This window comes from Ostrinia furnacalis, unplaced genomic scaffold (assembly GCF_004193835.3).
Source record: "Ostrinia furnacalis isolate ACB-3 unplaced genomic scaffold, ASM419383v2 OfSCF5109, whole genome shotgun sequence".
NCBI classification, from domain to species: domain Eukaryota; kingdom Metazoa; phylum Arthropoda; class Insecta; order Lepidoptera; family Crambidae; genus Ostrinia; species Ostrinia furnacalis.
The window spans coordinates 123,949-146,341 of NW_021135348.1; the positions used below are offsets into that span (position 1 = coordinate 123,949).

At 37.7% G+C, this 22,393-nt stretch overlaps 2 protein-coding genes across 2 annotated transcripts in view; both read left to right on the plus strand.

Annotated features, from left to right (window-relative positions):
• The window catches only part of LOC114360647 (probable serine/threonine-protein kinase samkC), a 137,580-nt gene that overhangs the window by 73,328 nt on the left and 41,859 nt on the right, over positions 1-22,393 (plus strand). The window lies entirely within an intron of this gene.
• On the plus strand, positions 20,112-21,738 carry LOC114360648 (lipase 3). The gene has a single exon (XM_028315401.1). The coding sequence runs from the start codon at positions 20,351-20,353 to the stop codon at positions 21,596-21,598; it is 1,248 nt and encodes a 415-aa protein (XP_028171202.1). The 5' UTR covers positions 20,112-20,350; the 3' UTR covers positions 21,599-21,738.

Consider the following 22,393-nt stretch of genomic DNA (forward strand, 5'->3'; position numbering starts at 1 on the left):
GTGAAGACAGAGCGCGGTGTAATTTTAGGAAACTCTGTAAATAAACTGTGAATGAATGAAATAAAGAGCTATGTAGATTTTAGTAGGTAAAATAAATTTATTTTGAGTCAAGTGCCCTGCGTGCCCAAGCTACTGCACACAGAAATATTTAGAAAGATCTACTGACAACGCCACTCTTGTAGCAAAGTTTTGGGCTGACACTGTATAAGTCAAGAGGTTTGTTGTCGACAAGAAGGAGTGCAAGGGGATGGAACTCTCTCCAAACGCTCTCTTTCTCCTCTTCTATTAACTTTAATGCATTTAAGATCCCTTAATTATGTTTCGTTCGTTTGTTGGTTTCAGCCGAATGACGCCCACTAACGATTTGATTTCCACAGACACTGATTAAACACCGATTATGTTTAAAAAAATATATTGGGATGTATTACAGCACAACACCTTCACAAATAACATCATGACATCTTAGCAATGTCACATTGTTGGGTTTTATTGCTAAGATTTTCAAATAGGCGTAGGCAGTACATATGTCTTCTATTCTGTTTTTTTAATAATTAATAAGCAATCAATATCTAGTCACATAAGCAGACTATAAATAAAACCAGTTATCCACCACCTAAGTCACCATAGTTCAGAGAATATAAGGGCAATAATGAACATGTCACACACACGCGGTGTGGACCGACCCTTATCTTGGTGACATGTCAATACTTTAGATAGACTAGCTCGCTTCCAATTATATCATATCCTCTAGTATAATAAGACTTAATTAACTATCTATACATACTTTCAAAAGCTGAAGATATTGTTCGGTTCAACGAGTTTATATTAAAATATTATATCGAGAAAGCTATAGGCTATATTTTATATACCATAGGCCATAACACATTTATCTAACCGGAAAGGGATCGACACCGTATCACCTTTCGCCGCGGTTACAGTGCGGATAAGTGTGCGTTGCAGTATGGAGTTTCAAATCTGGGGGCACGGCAGTGCCCCCACCAAGTCGAGCAAAAAAGCGGCACGGCCGTACTATCCTTTTCTCGATATCCTTTTCTCGAAGCAATTCAGGCCATTTTCGACCGCCTGTAACTTCGTTGTGGATAAAACTAGAAGGCTGAATTTTCATTAGCTATGCAGGCATTGTAAAGACACGGTATATTTAAAATTTCATTCAATTTGAACCAGTAGTTTAAGAATTATAACGGGTCAAAGTTACTTAATTTTGTCACTCACTCTGACTCACTGACTCACTGACTCACCGATCATCAACACTCTAACGCACTTCTAGCAGACCTAGAAACTTCAAATTTGGAATATAAGTAGTGTTTGGTGTATGAATCAAGGAAAAAAAAAAAAAAAAAATTACAACCACGTCATGATGCAATATGGAATTATTATGACTATAATATACCTAATTACAGGTAGCGAACTTACCAGGCTTATTAAAAAAATCGAACAGATCGGTTTTTTGCGGGACACTTCAAACGGGATCCTGCAAAACACGGGAAGCCCTTTTAACTCCTAACTCCTTCTATGTTTGTCTGATTAATTTCGTTGCGGGTCCAATGACAGTTTAACTTTCCCCCGGGACAAACTTGACCTTCGCTGGTTGGGTTTTTATTGGCGGTCAAGCCAATCCTAGCTACACAGGAGTTGCAGCGGTGGGAACGAGAAGTGGGAATTAGTCCCGCGTATGAACCGAGTGTGCAATATAGGTAATGAAACGAAGCCTACTTGGCAAAGCTATTTCACAGGGAATGGAAATAATTTGTAAATGTGACTAAGTTTCTTCCGCCACTTCTCAGCATCAGGCGATATTGTCCCAAAGTGATTGTAAGGTAAGCTTTAATAGGACGTGTATAAGTGCCCTGAAAAAGGCCTAGATACCTACTTTTAGAGTAGGCGCACACCGTTGATTTTTCGTCGGCCGATAGTTTAGTCGGGCAGTTGATCAGTATGGGCATGTATGGGAGTTCGCACACTACGCCGATTCGATTTGGCCGATTCTTCATACAATTTAAAATCGGGCACAACTATCGGCCAATTAAAAATCAACGATGTACGCCTATACTTATAGAGTTTTTAAAGACTATCTAAAGTCAGTTTACGGGACTATTGACACAGCCCATAGAATACTCGTAATACCGATCTTTGGGTTCCTGAAAAAAAAAGTAAATGTTTCTAATAAGTAAAACTTATGAATTGTAAAATTATTGGTTCAACTACCCCGAATAATTTGAAATAAACATTAATCAATTCATAATTAAATTGGTAAAAAACAATGTTACTAAATTGTTTACTTGAGTTACGTATTTTTTATAAGTTCCTCATTCCGGGTGTTTGCTGTCCACTAACTGACTGAAACTGTTAAAAATTTTATAATTATAAAGAATTATTTAATACAGTAACGAGCTCAAAAGTGATATTATATACAGGGTGTATTAGGGTGTAGTAGTTAACTACTTAAAAAAGATTCCGATAGGACTGATCATTACGTCTAAGGCTGAGTTGCACACGTAAATTTAACCATAACTATAACGATAACCGGTGTTTTTTGTATGGAGTTTGAAATAATTTTGAGGTTTTTTATAGTTAAAGTAAAATAGTACAATCCAGCCTAAATATATTTTATTTCACAAAAAAAGATCAAATCAGGTTCAGTTTTAAAAGTGTTTTTGTTACTATTTTATAAATTACTGATGCATGATTAAAGTGCCCAATATTAAATGCTTATACGGATATGGTATATCAAAATAAACAATGAAACAATCCGTACAAGAATATTAGTAAGTATAATAAATGTGAAAAATCTTCAATTTTATTTTCCAGGAAGAATTTCCTTTGTCTTAGTTAAAGAAAAGCATAGGTACCCAGTTTAACTATCCAAGCTTTGTGCTATTTGCCTACACCCTGTATCATTACGCCATTCAACAACGCAGCACGACTACTGAATTTCGTTTGTAGTACCAAATTACTTCATCATCGTCATCATCATCATTTCAGCCATAGGACGTCCACTGCTGAACATAGGCCTCCCCCAATGCTTTCCATGTTGATCGATTGGTAGCGGCCTGCGTCCAGCGCTTCCCTGCTACCTTTACGCAACATGTTTTCGTCCAAAATACCTCAGTGCCTAATTACTTATTTGAAAGCAATGAATCCATAATGGATTATCAAGATTGTTTATAGGATCTTTATAGGTTTAACAACCGCCTTAACGGGATATGAGGTGTGTAATAGGAAAAACATGTTTGCCAAATAGAATCAAATAACCGCAATGATCGGAAAGATAGCAAATAATTATAGGCATTTGCTGCAAAACGGATATTTTTGTAATACTCGTATAATTGAGCTTTTGTAATACTCAATCCGCATCCATCTTTTAATCGTACTTGGTCTGTAACTAGAACTACTGTATAAATGTTTTATACAAGAAACGGAAATTATAGAAAATTCCATACAAGCACATCTTTTGTTAAAACCAGTAAGAAATAATCTCCACTCTCTACACTAAACTTCATAAAAATTGGTTCATCAATTTAGGCTTAAAAACGTCCGAGAGCCCTCACGATAAACTACTGGGCGGACTTTAATGAAAATTTCATAGTTTTACTATCAAAATCAAAGCAAAAAAATTCACGAGCACAACCTGTTAAGACCTGTTTATTTTTTTAAGCTTTCTCGAGTTTTATAACGTAGAAAATCCTTTGTCATAATCTCCAGTCTTTCTTAATGACTGACTGTAAAACTTTCAGCCATAATCTTACAGTATGCATAATATTGCAGCCACGCTATAATTCGTTGTTATTATGCGTGCTATGTTTCAAAACGCATTACTTTTATTTCATTCGCCGTTTTGCGTAACAACATTAGTCTGACACGTTCGCTGTTGAAATATCATAATCGTTGGTTTTCTTTCCAGTGGCACACGATTTTATGGAAGAAAATTAGAAAATTTACAACGCCATATTTTCCAAGGTGGACCGACGACCTCATAAAGGTAGCGGGAAGGCGCTGGAAGCAGGCCGCTACCGCGCGATATGGAAATCATGGGGAAGCCTATGTTTAGCAGTGGACGTCCTTTTTCTGAAATTATGATAATGATGATATTTTCCTGTGGTCCAAAATTTCATTATCATCTGTTGATGATGATGATGTTTCATCATCAACATCATCATCATCATCAGGAGGTCATTTTAGTCTCCACTGCAGGAGCACGTCTCTATCATAATAAATTACGAGAAGTAAACATTGAAGTAATATACATTATAACTCAATGGAAGTAAATCGAGAATTAATATTTTGGAATACACTTCTTACTGGCCAGAAAAATTTGGGAGGCCTTTTTTAATTTATGAGCAAATCATTTTTAATTTTAAATCTATTCCTTATTCAATCGGATGACATTCACAGATTCCTGTGAATGTCATCCGATTGAATCCCAACTAATATTATAAATGCGAAAGTAACTCTGTCTGTCTGTCTGTCTGTCTGTCTGTTACGCTTTCCCGCTTAAACCTCGCAACCGATTTTGATGAAATTTGGCATAGAGATAGTTTGAGTCCCGGGAAAGAACATAGGATAGTTTTTATCCTGGTTTTTGAAACAGGGACGCGCGCGATAAAGTTTTTCTGTGACAGACAAAATTCCACGCGGGCGAAGCCGCGGGCGGAAAGCTAGTAAGGACATAATCGTTGGTTGACATTCGTCAACAATATAGTTTCATAGATAAAGAACAGAACAGCATCGAAGTCATAGTCAACTGGTGATGAAAAAAAACAACATCTACCAAACTTTTTTTACTGTCACCAAAATCAGCCAGCATTTTCACTCTCAAAGAGGTTTCGAGTTGGTAATGAAAGATGACAAAAACTTTTTTGTTGTCAACAAAAGCAGCCAATCTCGAAGAAGGTTACGGGAAAACTAACGGTAATCTAATGGAAACACGTACCGGAATCCACTGGCGGTGGGCAACCACGGTGACTCATGCTAAAATTGAGCCACGGCCACAATTTAAGCATCGATCGATAGTTTTGAACTCAGATCATAGCTATGATCTGAGGTTTTGAAACTATTGTTTTAGAAAATTTGCGACTTGTTTCTAGTACATTTGGATAGCATGTTGCTTATAATAACTATTGTCCTGATGTATAATCTTGTATAGTTTCATCAAAATCCGTCCAGCTCTTTTGTGTGAAGCCGTTCTCAGAAGAAATATCTCTGCAGCATCACGGCAGAACTGTCATCAGGACAGTTTTGCGGTGATGTCAGCTATAATTTAGGTTGTTTTTATCAAAATCCGTCCAGCACTTTTGTAAGTTAGTAACAATTCAGTAAGTTTTCAAAAGTATCTACGAGTATTTAAGTATGTTTTGTTCGTTATCTAATCACACAAGCTCTACATAATTTGGGGCTAGATTATGATGTGTCAGTAAACCAAAATCAATAGATATAAAAGGTTTAGTCATCCCTAATCAGCTTGACCCTCCCAATTCACGATTATCTATACTATCTATACTAATATTATAAAGCTGAAGAGTTTGTTTGTTTACTTAAACGCGCTAATCTCAGGAACTACCGGTCCGATTTGAAAAATTCTTTCAGTGTTAGATAGCCCATTTCTTGAGGAAGGCTATAGGCTATATACCATCACGCTACGAGTAATAGGTGCAGATCAAAAATGAAAAATGTTGCGAAAACGAGTTTTCACGCGTACGAAGTCGCGGGCACAGCTAGTGGATGATAAAATCCATATCAGTAAAAACAATATTTTTCGTTCTAATATGGTAGTACAATAAATGCTTTTGGCGGTAGGCACTAACTTGTGAACTGACTGTGCTTAACAAACGGGACTATACCTACCTCTCGTTCCCACCGCTGCAACTCCTGTGTAGCCAGGATCTACAGCTTGGCCGCCAATAAAAACCCAACCAGTGAAGGTTAAGTTTGTCCCGGGGGAAAATTAACTGTCATTGGACCCGCAACGAAATTAATCAGAAGAATAATACGTAACAGTCAAGAACAAATTTGACTACATTTGGTTGCAAAATAAGTACAAGTAGGTACGTAAGATGTTACAGACTCAGCTTGATGCGACGTCATCCATGCATTATTTTTATTAGAATTTCTACCGTTTCCAGAATGTGATTCTGGTCGTAAGCAATTTTCCAAACAAACCATTAGGGTCTTTAAGAATCGGCGTTTGCGCTTGATTTGGAAGTTTCAGAACAACGATTGCGTCAAAGCAATTTTCATAGTTTCGCATTTTTTGGACGTCTCCATAAGGGACTAGCTTTTGTTTTGCCCTTGGCTTCGTTCGCGTCAAGTCGTTGACTGTCGATACACTAGATAATAGCCCTCTTATTAATAAAAAGTTACACCTATGATGACCACTAGATTAAAATTACATTTCAATACTAAATGACAACTTAAGCTAGATTAATTTCAACTATGGTATAACTTATTAGTAGGGGGTAAAAGTTTATTGTTCGAAGCTCGCAGGTGGGCTACGTGGCAGGCATCCAACGTGTTAAGTTCTGTTGTGTCAGAAAAACCGTACTTATACTACAGTACTTGATACTAGGCTGTCAAACGCCATACAAAAACACCGGTTATAGTTGTAGTTACAGTTAAAGTTAAGGTGACGCAACTAATGCTTATGCCCGTTTTCACCATCAATCCCTAATTTTTATGTGACGACCCCTTTGAAGACAAAATTCCTGTTATGTGTCCCCATAGCGGTCACTTAAAAATTAGGGATTGATGGTGAAAACGGGTATTATTTGTTGTAATTTTGCCAATTTATTCAATATCGATACAGATTAAAACAATAATACGGTATCATCAAAATTCTTTCGGCAGTTTTTGTCTGAAAGAGTAACAAACATCGATCTATCCTCACAAACATTCATATTTAATTTTATAATTAGTAGAACAGTAGATATTATGTAGTTAAGTACAACAATTTTTCATTAAAAACGGACGGAATAGCTGTATGCATTATTAATTGCTAATTTGTACCAAAAGCCATTATTCATTATGCCAATTAAAACTCACAAAATAACATAGTCTGCGTGTTAATGTCTAGATAAATTACACGTAATAGATTTTATATTGTTTTTTGTAAATACCTATGCGATTTTTAGTCACTCTATCACAAAATTCTCAAATTAAAGAAAAAATAAAAATTAAATGACAAAATTAGTCGATCTTATCGCTAAGAAGCGATCTGTTCCTGAAAATCAATGCTTAATTTCTACTACTCGTACAAAACTTTTTAATTGCTTAAAAGTTGCTTAAAAACTTGTGTTTTAAAAATAATACTTAAAATTTACTAAACAAGTGAAATCACTACAAATAGTTTTACAATTTTAAACAAAAAGTTGTAAAATTTTTACTAAAGTACAGTTTTTAAAGTAACAAAAGAGTGTAGCTATTAATTTGTATAAGTGATAAACTGTACTAATTCACTGCACTTCGTTTAAATGTTTTTTACCAAATTACGAGTATAAAATAATTAATTAGCTATTTTTATTAAAGACTATTCTACTACAACACGAAAAACTCTTTTAATTCTACAATGTCGATCGGAAATCGTTATTTTAAAATGTGCGGAGTCCAGTTGACAACTAATTAATTTGACAATGATTTATATTTGGGATTCGACATATTTTTGTTTGCTTGTTTCGGTGTTAACGGCCAGTGTCTTGGAAAGAGTACACGCAATAAAACCTCATTTGTGAAGCATGACGCTGGCACAATGACGCATACGTTTACTCCAGTTAGCTTCAGATAGCCATCCCCACAGTGCAATTGCAAGTCAGCCCGCGTGACGAAATCATAAAACCGGCGCACTGGCTGTATGAACCTCATTCCTTGGTGCGCGTCCGTTCGCGCCACGAAAAAACTTTCCCAAATTTTTCTTTTTTACATTTTTTTTTCTCTACCGGCGTGGCGTTAAAAAATACAAACACGTTGCGGTCAAGTGCCAGTGTGTTCATCGTAGAAAGCTTGGCGTGTGACTTGATATTCCATTTTAAAGGTGATTAATTATTTTAAGGGTGGTTCGCAGTGCTGTGATTGTGAAGTGAAGTGCGTTCAGGCGAGGACAAAGTTGAAACTACCCTTTAAATTTTTGCACTGAATTTCAGGATCATTTTGTGGTTTTTGCCAAAATTTGTGTTGTCCTCGTTTGAATCGCGGCTTTTTTGCTTGTTTTAATATAAGTTTCTGCTTCAAAGTTACAATATAATATCATAGTGCACAGATATTCTATTATCTTTGTGTTGATAAAACGCGATATCGTTAAGCTTCAATTTGATACTAGGCATTCTGTCACTTTTGCTATCAGTCCAATAAATATTTTTCCGGGAAAAACAATCCGGGGAAAAACATTAGTCTTTTGCAATTGTGGCAAGAAACTAGTACCTACCTAGGTACGTGACTGAAAGTTATCAAAAAATAAACAGGTTGACACGAATCCTGAAAAAAGTAAAACTTGGTAAAATACTGAAAAGAACTAGGTAAGTAGGAAATACCCGGTAAAGTGCGAGTCGGACTAGTACTTATTATTATTCTGTGGTCGGACTTGAATACTGAGGTTTCCATACAAAATTGTAAGTAAAGTCAAGATTAGGTACAACTTATTTTGATTGATAAAGTAGATTTTGTGAACTGGGAATGTTATAGATTGATCTCATAACTACTCGTTTCATAATTCCTGAACAGCTGCCAGGAAATTTATATTCAGAAAATTACAGGAGTAAAATATAATATTAAAGCTTCTTAAACACAAATTCGCAACTTTCATAAAATAACTAAAAGAGTTATTCACACAAAGATTAAACTGCTCACGGACAGTCTCCTAATCAGACTATAACATTTTGTTACAAAATAGCCTCTATTCCAACGAAATAAGACACACTCTGTCAAGCTTGACGTGCCGTCGTCCGGACATTACCCTCTGTAGAAACTGCGCTCGCGCATGCAATTCGACATAACCCGACCGATTGGGAAAGTTCTAATCAATTTTCAGATACTTGCATGCTATGATTAATCGGCGACATGCACTTGGAATCTAAAATATTTTTTTGTATAAAATAAATTCTGAAGAAAACGAAGAAATGTCGTTTTTTGATAGAGCTTGCTTTGAACAAAAGCCTTGAAAGATGCTGTACTTTCAGTAAATAAAATGAGTTAGTTATGTCTCAAAATTGACATTTTGTAATTTAGAAGACTTAAATATGACCTGTTGTTAGTTTAAGAGTACTCTATAATTTTTTGGTAGAGTAAACTGTAAATAAGGTAGAAATACCATAATGTTCATCCTTTACTGGAAAACACCACTGATTCGAATTCGAAGTAGGCGTAATATAAGTGTATTTGTATTAGAGATGAAACGGATATCCGGTAACTATCCGGTAGGCCGGATATCCGGCCTAAATTTACTATCCGGCCGGATACCGGATAGTAACTCACTATCCGGCCGGATACCGGATATTAAAAAACTACGACAATTTCCTATTAATAAAATGAAATACATAAATCTTTGAGGTAAATATCAATAAAATGGCATTAATAATGANATCATACTGACTGCCTCGAGTTGATACGGTTACGATCCGTTTCCGGGTTGATAAGTGTGCTTCGTCCTTAACGCTACGACCAATAATAGAGCAGAGCATCAATGAAAAATCTTGCGAAAAGGGAAAAATATTGAAAAGATTTTCACGCAAACGAAGTTGAAAAGGCCAGGGAAAATTTCTTCTTCATAGGTTATTTATAATTTTATTAGCTGTAGGCAGCTAAAAGGGGAATTTATTGAATCTTACCAATCCAATTGATTACCTCCTACAGGTAATTATTTGTTGCCCATTTGATATTTAGGCTATAAATATCTTTGAAGTCTCTACCCACTACATCCCCTTTAATCATCTTAGCACAGAGAATTTATGATAAAAATAAATTGATTTAATTAGAATCATGAGTAGGTTCTCAAATTGGAAGACCCCGAAAATAAGTTCAGAGCTGAGTGGTGGAAGTTGAATTAGGGAATAAGAGGCGCCATATTTAAATATTAATTCGTACGAATTCAAGTTTGGAAGGACTCTTTGCATAATCACAATTTTGGTAGGCACATCTTTGTGGTAATTTTTCTCATATTAAACGCCTGATTAAAACTGTGGATTCAGGGACATTTCTTTACTGACAAATTGTATTCTTCTTCTGTGTCCTTTACCATTCCATTTGGGGTTCAAGATAAGTCTCTCTTGGGTTGTCTGACAGTTGTTTATTGAGAAATTGTTACAATTAATTTTCTTAACCATCTTAGCTCTCTAACAAGGTGGACCGACGACCTCATAAAGGTAGCAGGAGGGCGCTGGATGCAGGTCGCTACCAACCGGACGATGTGGAAAACATCGAGGGAGGCCTATGTACAGCAGTGGACGTCCTGTGGCTGAAATGATGATGATGATTAACCATCTTAGCTCTTTATGTAATGTCCGGTGTCCCTTTTGAGAGATATCGAACTCGAGTCGGGATGCGCAAAGCCATACAACAAGGGCTCTCGCGGAAGACCAGTTTCTTGACATGCCCTTACGAGCATATCATGATAAATGCTGAGCGGGAGCCTATTGACACAGTGGCCCACTATTTTCTATTTTCGTTTTGTGTTGTTATTGTTTATAATTTGTCCTTACTGTGTTCAATAAAGTCTTTCTTTTCTTTCTTTCTTCTTCTTTCTTCTTTATCTTTGAATTAGTATTGTTGTCACGGAGCTATCATGTGTCGTGAAGCATTTATCGTGTCGCGTTGTATCGCGTAGGTAGGTAATTATAATGTCGCGTTGTGTCGCGTAAGCACTTATCGTGTCGCGTAGGCTTCTATCGTATCGCATTGTGTCGCGTAGTTACAAATTTTGTCACATCATCATTAAATCAGCACGCATCATGCCGCGTCGGAAAAATTTCATAACTAAACAATGTGTTTTTGTTACTTTACTATAAACATTAACATTTCTCTGCAAATTTATGACTTGCAAAAATAAGTGTGAAAAACTCCAGTTTTATACTCAAGTTGTTTTCAACGAGCTGGCAACAAAGCAGTCAAATAATGGTGATAATTACGTTTTAGCATGTCGTTGTAATTGAGTTTCTGAACAAATTCACAATTTGGCCTGTCTATTGTGTTAACAACGCTTTCATGGAAAATATCTTAATAGAAAATTATTGTCCCTTTTACATATGAATTTAGTTAGAATAGCACGTGCTGTCAACTTGACTTACTTGACTTATGGTCCTATGTCCCCTAGATGGGGCAGAGGGCGTCCACAACAGTCCTCCATCTCGTTCGGTCTTGAGCTTCTCGCTTGATCTCGCTCCAGGTCTTGCCGATCTTCTTCGCCTCGTCCGCTACAGTGCGCCGCCAAGTTTGCCTGGGTCAACCACGTTTGCGTTTTCCTTGGGGATTCCAATCCAGAGCCTCCTTAGGGATGTGATCGGGGTCCCTTCGGAGAGTGTGGCCAATCCAGTTCCACTTGCGGCGCTTGATCTGCTGGTCGGTCGGAATTTCGTGGCAGCGTTCCAATAGCAACAGTCAACAGGAATATATTAATTTATACACAATGCAGACAATGTAGGAAATGTGTTGTGACCTATGTATGTAAATACATAATGTACTCTATTACTAAAATATTTTAGCAAACAATGTTTATAACCGTTTTCTGGTAACTTATAGTACACTAGCGACCGCCCGCGACTTCGTACTCGTGGATCCCGTTTTACCCCCTTAGGGGTGGAGTTTCGTAAAATCATTTCTTAGCGGATGCTTACGTCATAACATCTACCTGCATGCCAAATTTCAGCCCGATCCGTCCAGTGGTTTGGGCTGTGCGTTGATAGATCACTATGTCAGTCAGTCAGTCAGTCACCTTTGAGTTATATATTTAGATGTATTCTGTGATATTACTGTAGATAATTTGCGTCTCTGATGAAAAGCATTTACTCATCACGTCCACCTATTGTCTATGCCACAACGGTGAACTAACCAGAGACAAAGTTCGCCGGCTTGCGCGTGACCCAGATAGAGCTTGTCTATGGCACGGTATTTATGCGACACTATCGATCGCAGGCGCAGATGGCGGGGTATGTAACAGGATAGCACGTTAAGCTACCTGTGGCGCTATATCGTTGTATTAGGGGCTATTTTGCAATAAAAATATCCTTTATTCCCGTCCACTCCCTTTAAAAGCTTGCCACCGGGGTGGTTGTTGCCACTAAATTGGTGGCGTTTACCACCCCCGTGGTAAATGGCACATAATATAGTAGCAAACATTACCCCCGTGGTAAATAGCACATATTTATTCCCATCCACCTCCTTTAAGATTGCCAACTGGGTGGTGGCGGCGGTAAATTGGTGGCGTTTACTAGCTGCCCAGACTATGATCATCAATGTCCGTGTTGCACGCACTCTTCTGAAAGTTATACCACATGGTTATACGGACTACACTCCTCTGAAACTTGGAGTAGGTAGGTTTTTTTTTAAAGATCATAAAATAAAAGTTTTATTGATGAAATGACTCAAACCCTCAATTATTGCATTAGGTCAGCATTGAGGCTTGGTTGCACCATCTTACTTAAACTTTAACAAGCGTCAAAAGTCTGTCAAACTTCATACATAAAACCGGTAATGGTTATATTTGCGGTTAAAGTAAGGTACCTAGACCTGCCTACTTTGATGCACTGGCGATTGTGAAAAGTTGCACTTACAGAAAGAAAACTAAAGTTGTCACGTGTTATGTCCAATATTATGCTGTAAGCCCTGAATTTTATCACAGACATTCATTATTAAACTCTAAGGTGTTATAATTAAGAGTGCTAGTGCGATGCACCGCGACCCGGCGATCGATAGGTCGCCGACCCCTGACCTGTATCCCGATTCCCGTCATCCCATCGGTTCATTGAAGCAGTTATCAGGGAACTCATAGTTATTGTTGTCAAAGACATTAAATGCTCATAATATCAGTGTGGAGCAAATAAATAAAGGATTGTTGTCAAAGACAGACATAATATGTTCAGTGTAGGAAGAGTCTGGCCTAAAATTAAATAGGTCAGTGGGTTTTTAAGTTGGAGGTTACCTCCGCCATATCGAATAACAAATTTTGAACGTAGATTTGATATTTTGATCGTTTGATGTTTTGAGTTTTCGATGAAACGTGTTCGATATTTTGATTTTCGATCATTTGTTATTCGATATGGTGGAGGTAACCCATGTTTAAGGCTCGGTTTCCACCAAAGCGGAGCGGAAGGGAAGTGTCTTAAATAACCGATCAGATTTAATTATTTCCACTTCTTTTCTCCGCTCCTCGCAGTGCCGCCGCCGCTGTCAAATCTATTACTAATATTATAAAGCTGAAGAGTTTGTTTCTTTGTTTGTTTACTTGAACGCGCTAATCTCAGGAACTACCGGTCCGATTTGAAAATTCTTTCAGTGTTAGATAGCCCATTTATCGAGGAAGGCTATACGTCTATATCACGATACGAGTAATAGGCGTAGAGCAAAAACGAAAAATGTTGCGAAAACGGGTTTTCACGCGTACGAAGTCGCGGGCACAGCTAGTTCTATAGAAAAATTTGACGGCCTGACCCTTCTCCGCTCCGCTCCGTCTTGGTGGAAACCGGGCGTAATAGGGAGCACTTCAACCTTCCGTAAATTTTACAAACATCCTTATTAATTAACTTTTTTATTTAATCTTAATTCAATCCCAAGCCCAAGGCTAGAATTAGGTCATAGGACTTAGTACGGCGATTTGAAACTTATTTAGGGTGGATTCGACCAAACTAGAGTAAATATTAATCTCAGAATAAATCGTCAGTTATTCGAAATTTTGACATAAATTTCTCATACTGAAACTGTCAATGTGCCAGTTATACCAGGAGTTATTCTTGGATAAAAGTTTGGTCAAATCGGGCCTTTGTGAGTTTAGTATTAGCACCATGAGGACCTTTCAACACTTGCTGATTAAACTCCTTGAAGTCTGTTTAGGGTCTTATCTGTCAGATAAACAAAATTTTTTTTTGCCACAGGTGCCAAATAGAGATTTTAGCATATTATAGCCATTGGTGTGGAAACCACTAGCAACCAGTAGATATGATTAATTTTGACATACTAAAGATGTATGTCCTTTTGTGTCCTGTGATGTCCTTCTGTGTCCTGTGACACAATTCACCAGTACCTACGTTGTAGTATTTCATTTACATGCAAGGTTCTCGTAGTCGGAGGCTGAGTGTCGCCTTATCAAATTACGTAGCCCGTCGCATTCCCTCTCTACCCTCCGTTACTAATTAAACGTTCGTAAATCTTGCGCCGCCTGCAATCATTGAGTTTTGAGGAGCCTTAGCGTAAGAATACTCTATTTTAAGCAATTTCTTTGTGTAAGAATAGCAGGTAAAGGAAGTGAGTCTTTACGACCGTATTCACAAATATTTCCATGAGATCTCACAGTGCGTGTGGACGCACAGGGTCACCGGACCTGTTTCAAAAACCGGGATAAAAACTATCCTAAGTCCTTTCCCGGAACTCAAATCATCTCTATACCAAATTTCACCAAAATCAGTTCAGTGGTTTAAGCATGAAAGCGACACAGACAGACAGAGTTACTTTCGCATTTATAATATTAGTATAGATAGTCGCGGCAATTTATTCTTCAAGATAACAACTTCATGTCTCTAGGCATTGTAACATTAATACAAATTCTATTTCGTGAACTCTTCGCTAACTCGGCTAAGTCTACTTCGCAAATTGTTATAGTATATGTCAAATCTGCAACTTTATCAGAAGCCGGTAAAACTGGCCCTAATACTTTTATGGTTTTAACCGGTAAAACTGATAGGTACCCACGTTATGTTCCTTATGGCGATGACACGTGTAAAATTAAGGTTAATTACAAAATTTTATTACTGCGGCATATCACGAAACAAAAACATCACAAATATGGCTTCAAAACTAATTAAATGACACTAATAACGATAGAGTTTTTATACGTCTATTAATCATTATAAAATATTTATAGATAATTAAAGGCTCTGTGTACAGATAGATTAAGTTAGTCATTGAGTGTTTAATTTAAGTTTTAGTACCTAAACAATTGAATTCTTATCTTAATCTATACTTATAATAAATCTGTAGAGAGGTCAATTCTGTACATGAAATATATTTTCAAAATAACTATCAGGGGGTGATTAGTGATCGATACTGATGGCAAAAATGCAATCAGTAAAATTTTTGTCTGTCTGTCTGTCTGTCTGTCTGTCTGTCTGTCTGTCTGTATGTTCCTTATAGAAACAAAAACTACTCGACGGATTTTAACGAAACTTGGTACAATTATTCTTCATACTCCTGGGCAGGTTATAGGATACTTAGGAATTCCCACGGGAACGGGCATTAGCGGGAAAATCCTTTTGTATGAAAAATCTAAACCGCTTAAGTTAGACGCTTGAAATTTGGCAAGCAAGTACCTTAGTGAACTTAAAGCTTAGTTATAACAGGATATTGCAAAATTCCTACGGGAACGGGAATTAGCGAGAAAAAACATTTGTATGAAAAAATCTAAGCCACGTAAGATAGACGCTTGAAATTTGGCATGCAGGTACCTTAGTAAATGTAAAGCTTAGTTACAACAGGATATTGCAAAATTCTCACGGAAACGGGAGCTAGCGGGAAAAAACATTTGTATGAAAAAATCTAAACTGCGTAAGTTAGACGCTTAAAATTTGGCATGCAGGTACCTTAGTAAACTTAAAGCTTAGTTACAACAGGATATTGCAAAATTCCTACGGGAACTGGAATTAGCGGGAAATTCCTTTTGTATGACTGACGCACTGACATACCCACGCACAGCCTAAACGGCTAAACGTAGGCACTTGAAATTTATAAGGGACGTAGCTTAGGTATCGTAAAGGTGCACTAAGAAAGGAATTTCCGAAATTCCCACAGGAACAGGAATTACCGGGAAAATTCTTTTGTATGAAAATTCTAAACCGCTTAAGTTAGACGCTTGAAATTTGGCATGCAGGTCCCTTAGTAAACTTAAAGCTTAGTTACAACAGGATATTGCGAAATTCCAACGGGAACGGGAGTTAGCGGGAAAAAACATTAGTATGAAAAAATCTAAGCCGCGTAAGATAGATGAAGGGGGTAAAACGGGATCCACGCGTACGAAGTCGCGGGCGGCCGCTAGTAACTTAATAAAGTTCAAGCGTTTGTCTGAGACTCAGAATATGCCCTTTGGGTTGTACAAATACCTACAGAATAATTTAATTAATTATTTTATTTATGTAAATCAGCAGAGGACAGCATAGAGTGGTCTAATTAAATTATGGATGTATTTTATGTGGTCAGGTAGAGTCTTACGCCCGTATTCACAAACATTACTATGAGGTCTCACAATGCGCGTGGACGCACAGGGTCGCACACGAACCAATCACAGAGCTCTATTCAACGCTGTGCGTTCGAATTGCTGCTTCACTTAAGCAAGCATCATAAGTTTGGCAGGAAACGGGACCCATGGCAGGGGGTCATAACGCTATCTCTTCATAAATTATAACTGCGTGTGTAAAATAGATCGTCGGTACACCTAGTCGCAAGCTTGCCCACACTACGTCTTCCGGCTCGTGGTTGCCACTCGATATGTAGAATGGACCGACGATCTGGTGAAGGTAGCGGGAAGCACCTGGATGCGGGCAGCGTAGGACCGGTTTTTGTGGAAATCCTTGGGGGAGGCCTTTGTCCAGCAGTGGACGTCATTTGGCTTAAACCACAGAACATAGAGATAGGTTTCTGTGTGTAAGAAAGAAGAGGAGGAAGAAATACGTTTCAATGTTATTTAATGCAAAACAACTGTTTTTATTTCCGTACTTATGGGCGTATCGAATAATTCTCACATTTAGAATTTGAAGTGATGTCCTTCAAAATTATCGTTTTTCGAGATAGCCGCATCATCCCACATAAACATTTTTGTCAATTTATTAGCATAATTTTAGCATACATCTCACTTGTTACAGGTAAGTGCGAGCGAGACGGCGGAACTAGTTTGGGCCTCCGGAACCGGTCAATGTGTAACAGGTTGGATTTTACTATGGACGCGTCCGAAAAAGTTAGAATTAGTTAAGCACGAAAACTAATGAAAGTCAAGGTTCCGTACCTTCCGTGTTGACATTATTTGGTCGCATACGAGTTTTCTATTACTGCTATTACGTGGTTACTAAATAAGACAATAATAAGAAACGCTCTGCTGCTTTTTTTTATCCACAACGAGGAAGCTCTTGGCCTGTATCTCACCTGATGGTAAGTGATGATCAGGCCGAAGGTGGAAGCGAGCTTCACCTGGAATCCTCAACCACGGAGGAGGTTTTATCCAGGCACTGCAATCTTCTGGAAGTCTCTAAGACAGGGGAGGGAACCCCTCTCTACCATATGATTGACTTGAGACGTGGTATCTTCTCTTCTCAACTTGACAAGAGTCCAAAGTTTGGACAGAATTCGCACAGCTCTTTTACTGTCAATTTATTTCACGTTTCGGATCTTAAACCTTAAATATTTAACAATAGTTGTTAAGTTTGCATTTAACAAGTGTCATTTTTTAGGGTTCCGTAGCCAAAATGGCAAAAACGGAACCCTTATAGTTTCGTCATGTCCGTCTGTCCGTCTGTCCGTCTGTCCGTCTGTCCGTCTGTCCGTCTGTCCGTCTGTCCGTCTGTCACAGCCGATTTACTCGGAAACTATAAGTACTACAGTGATGAAATTTGATGGGAATATGTGTTGTATGAACCGCTACAAAATTATGACACTAAATAGTAAAAAAAAGAATTGGGGGTGGGGCCCCCCATACATGTAACTGAGGGATGAAAATTTTTTTTCGATGTACATACCCGTGTGGGGTATCAATGGAAAGGTCTTTTAAAATGATATAAAGTTTTCTAAAAAACATTTTTCTTAAAGTGAACGGTTTTTGAGATATCAGCTCTCAAAGTCGTAAAAAGTATGTCCCCCCCCCTCTATTTTTATAACTACGGGGTATAAAATTCTAAAAAAAATAGAGGTGATGCATGCTAATTAACTCTTTCAACGATTTTTGGTTTGATCAAAGTATCTCTTATAGTTTTTGAGATAGGTTGATTAAATTGACATAATAAGTTTATTATATTTGCTGCTACGGAACCCTTTGTGCGCGAGCCCGACTCGCACTTGGCCGGTTTTTATAGTTACTTTTGTGAAGCCTCAATGTAACCTTGTTGGTGTTCAAATAAATAAATAAATAAATAGATAAGACACATACTTAAAAATGTCTATTGAATATTACTAATTAATTAAGAAACAATAAACAATACTCATTTCTTGATATTATAACTGTTTATCATGCACTTTAACATAATTATTGTATTCTCGCCGAATACCGGTGGAGACACACTACAGGGTCAAGGGTACGAGGTTCGCTTGAACTTGGCAATGACGATGCCAAGTTTGACGTTGATCTTGTTTACTTGCTGTACATTGTGTTGTGATTGACTTAATTGCAGTCATATACTCGCCTGATTATAGTTGATTACTGGGTTATATCACACAGTGCATCCATTGAAAACTTTCCACAGCGACTGTTTACACAACAGAAATATTTTTCAAGCATTTGCGATGCCCTAGGTAGCCGAAATATTTACCAAATGCATTTTGTACTACTTATCCTGACAGTACTTCTAAAATAGCACCTATTTTAACTCACAGCATAGTGTTTAACATGATGTGCTGTCATCTCATGTTCATTGAGAAGTAAGACAAATGATGTGGAGACAATTTGTCGTCAGCAATTAGCAATCTATACTAATATTATAAATGCGAAAGTAACTGTCTGTCTGTCTCGCTTTCACGGCACGGTAATTTGGCAGGGAGATAGTTTGAGTCCCGGGAAAGGACATAGGATAGTTTTTATCCCGGTTTTTAAAACAGGGATGCGCGCGATAATTTTTTCTGTGACAGACAAAATTCACGCGGGCGAAGCCGCGGGCGGAAAGCTTGTTGCCAATAAACCAAAAAGTTTGCTTAGGTCTTCTTAAGGATATCAATCAAGCTCTCACTCCTTCTCTCTCTGTGTTTCTATTTGTGTATTTCTTCTCATTCTCTCTGAAAATATATTCATGGCAAGTTGAAGCTAACTTTTAAAGCTACTAAAAACCCTTTTTTAACGTCTCTTTTTTACATCGTTTGGCATACGCCAGCCCCAATAACCATGACCATATCACTTTCTAGCGATAAGATCTGAATCGTGCCGTTTGCACTAGTTGTATTTTCAGTAAACTGCTTATTTTGGGTGTTTTGTGATTTCCATTAGAGTAAGGATTTCCCACACTGGATGCGGTCTGTGGTCAAAGCATAGATTAATAAAGTTTAGAAAGATAAAAGCGCACAAAAAATGAGGCAACTTTTAGTACACCATTCTGGTCCACTTGAAAATTGAAACTTATAATTTTTAAATAACAAAATTAAATAATAACATTTTATTACGAATGTGGATAAAAACCTCTCAATTTCTATAATATCGCCATAATTTAAACATTTTTAACAACGTTTTGACAGTAATAATGATATTAATGACATACGATTTTTGCCTCACTTTTGACGAAGTGTTTGTATGAAGACACAGCCTAGATGGATAAGGCTTTATTAATCTAAGGGTTAAAGTAATCATCCGTTATGAGGGCTGCGTTCGCTTTGATCTGACCGCAGACCGCAACTAGTGTGAATAAATCCTTTACGCTACGTCTTTGCTGTCTGATAAATCATTTAATACAAGGGGTAGGTATATTTAATAAATAAACAGAACTAATAATACGTATGACGGTAAAATAATTAAAAATAATGCAAATAAAAGCGGCGAAAATAAACATTACAATCTTTATTTAGCTCGTAAAATCACGAAACAATTTAACAAGGAAAACAAACAGAAATGTGCAGAAATAGAATCTATTTATATAACAAGGCCCATTTATAAAAGGTTTGCGAAGTTGATACATTTCTAGATCTAGTACCAATAATCCTTGGAGGAAAACAACCGGCGGATTATAGCTCTCCTTACGGAACCCTGAATCAACGCACACTCTCCATTGCGTGTTCCTTCAAACCATTTTGCAACGGAATTTGTAATTCTCAATAATAACAATTATCCTTTTATCACGACCTTCATTATTGAACTTTGGTTAACTCACTTACTATTGTTTTCATAAATGCATAACAGACCAAGCGCGTGCGCAGCGTAGTCGTATATAGACGCCGCAACCGCGGGGCCAGTCCAGTCGGAAACATGACGTCCAAAGGATTCTACATATTCAATATCCTTCTCCTAATATCGATCGCAACTTTACTGTACGCTATACGGCTCCCCATCAACACAGAGACGAAAATATCCTGGGGATATCCCAAAGATTCCCTATTTAATTTCACGGAGCTCACAAATGAATATGGATACAGCTCTCAGGAACACACAGTCGTCACGGAAGATGGATACATCCTTACCATGTTCAGGATAAATAAAGGAAGGAACTGCAACGGAAAAACCAAACTTCCACCGGTGATCCTCATGCATGGACTTCTCCAGAGCTCCGACTCCTGGCTGGACGCGGGGCCCGACGCTGGACTAGCGTACCTGATAGCAGACGAGTGCTTCGACCTCTGGGTCGGCAACTGCAGAGGCAACTACTACTCCAGAAGACACGTCTCCTTGAACCCTGATACGGATCACCAGTACTGGCAGTTTTCTGTAGACGAAATCGGATATTACGATGTCCCGGCTATGATGGATTACGTGCTGGACCACACGGGAGCTGACAACCTGAACTACATTGGATTCTCTCAAGGCGCTGGTACTTTCTTCATCATGTGCTCCGAAAGACCTGGATACTGTGAAAAGGCGAACGTGATGATTGCTTTGGCACCTGCAGCGAGACAGACAAATACGGGTTCTATTCTGTACAGATTTATAATGGAAAGTGTCTACACAATTGAGGGTATCTTGAAAAAGACGAGTGTTGGTGAGATCTTACCCAAGGGCTCTTTTAGCCAGGAGTTCCTCGCGTTCTTTTGCCAGCTGAATTCGATGACCGGTAGCATATGTACTACTGTTCAGTCTTTGTTAGACGCCTACCACCCGGGATCGGTATCCAACGAGACCACTAGAGTGCTCTATGGTCATTTCCCTGCTGGTACCTCAGTGCATAATATGGCGAGATACGGTCAAAGTATGATGCGGAATGATTTTGCGAAATTCGACTACGGGAAGGTGCATAATTTGGAATTGTATGGAAGTGAGGAGCCTCCGAAGTACAATCTTAGTGCGGTAACAGTGCCGGTGGTGACTTTGTATGGCAGGAACGATGGGTTGGTAGACGTGAAAGATGTGAAGTGGTTGCTGAAGAAACTGCCGAATGTTGTTGAGGAGATGGCGGTGTCGGACGCCCTGTGGACCCACCTGGACGTGACGTATAGTCAGTATACGAGAACATTGATATTTCCTAAGATTTATGAGCATTTACAAAGCAATAGTTACAATTAGATTGTTTGTTAATTTTATATTTAAGTGAAAGAGAGTGCTCATTAATGCAATCTAAGTCATTATGTTTAACATTAAATTATATTTTATTTAAATGATTCTTGTTCAAACTTTACAATTTGTTTAAGAAATAAAGGGGAAATAATTCTATAACTTTTTCTTTCTTTTTGTTTTTAAGTCGTTATGTTCCACATAATTCAACGTAATAATGGTATACTCAACCATTCGGGTTAAAGTTAAAAATAGATACTAAAGATAGGCATCATTAGAACCAAATAAACGACTAATGCAAATAGTGATTAATTAAAAATGCGTGTTCTTAATTTGGTAACAAATCAAAAATCATTAAAATTTGTTCGCATTACATGTGTGGTTTGACAGTTGGTAAGTGCTAGAAAGTACATCGCATAACTTTGCTTAATATTTGTTGCCAAGACACCATGAAGATTCTTATAAGCATGATAAAAACATAATATTATAACACCCTCATGGACTGTTGGTTCTCGTAACGGGCTGCCAGAGGTCGGTAGTTCAGTCCCCGCAAAATACAAATATTTGGGTGCATATCTGTTTGTATAGGCAGGTGTTTTCTGCGTATTTTGTATGCATTTACGTAGGATAATCTTTTGTAGGCCTTTTTAGGGTACTTACACATAGTACAAGATTTGCTTAATTCATACTCACATTAACAAGTATATTGTAGTTTTCCACACTAAAAAACCATTACAATGATGTAATACAAACCACAATATTATTAAATTTTAATATACAATAGGTTAATTTCAAAGAATGTGCCCT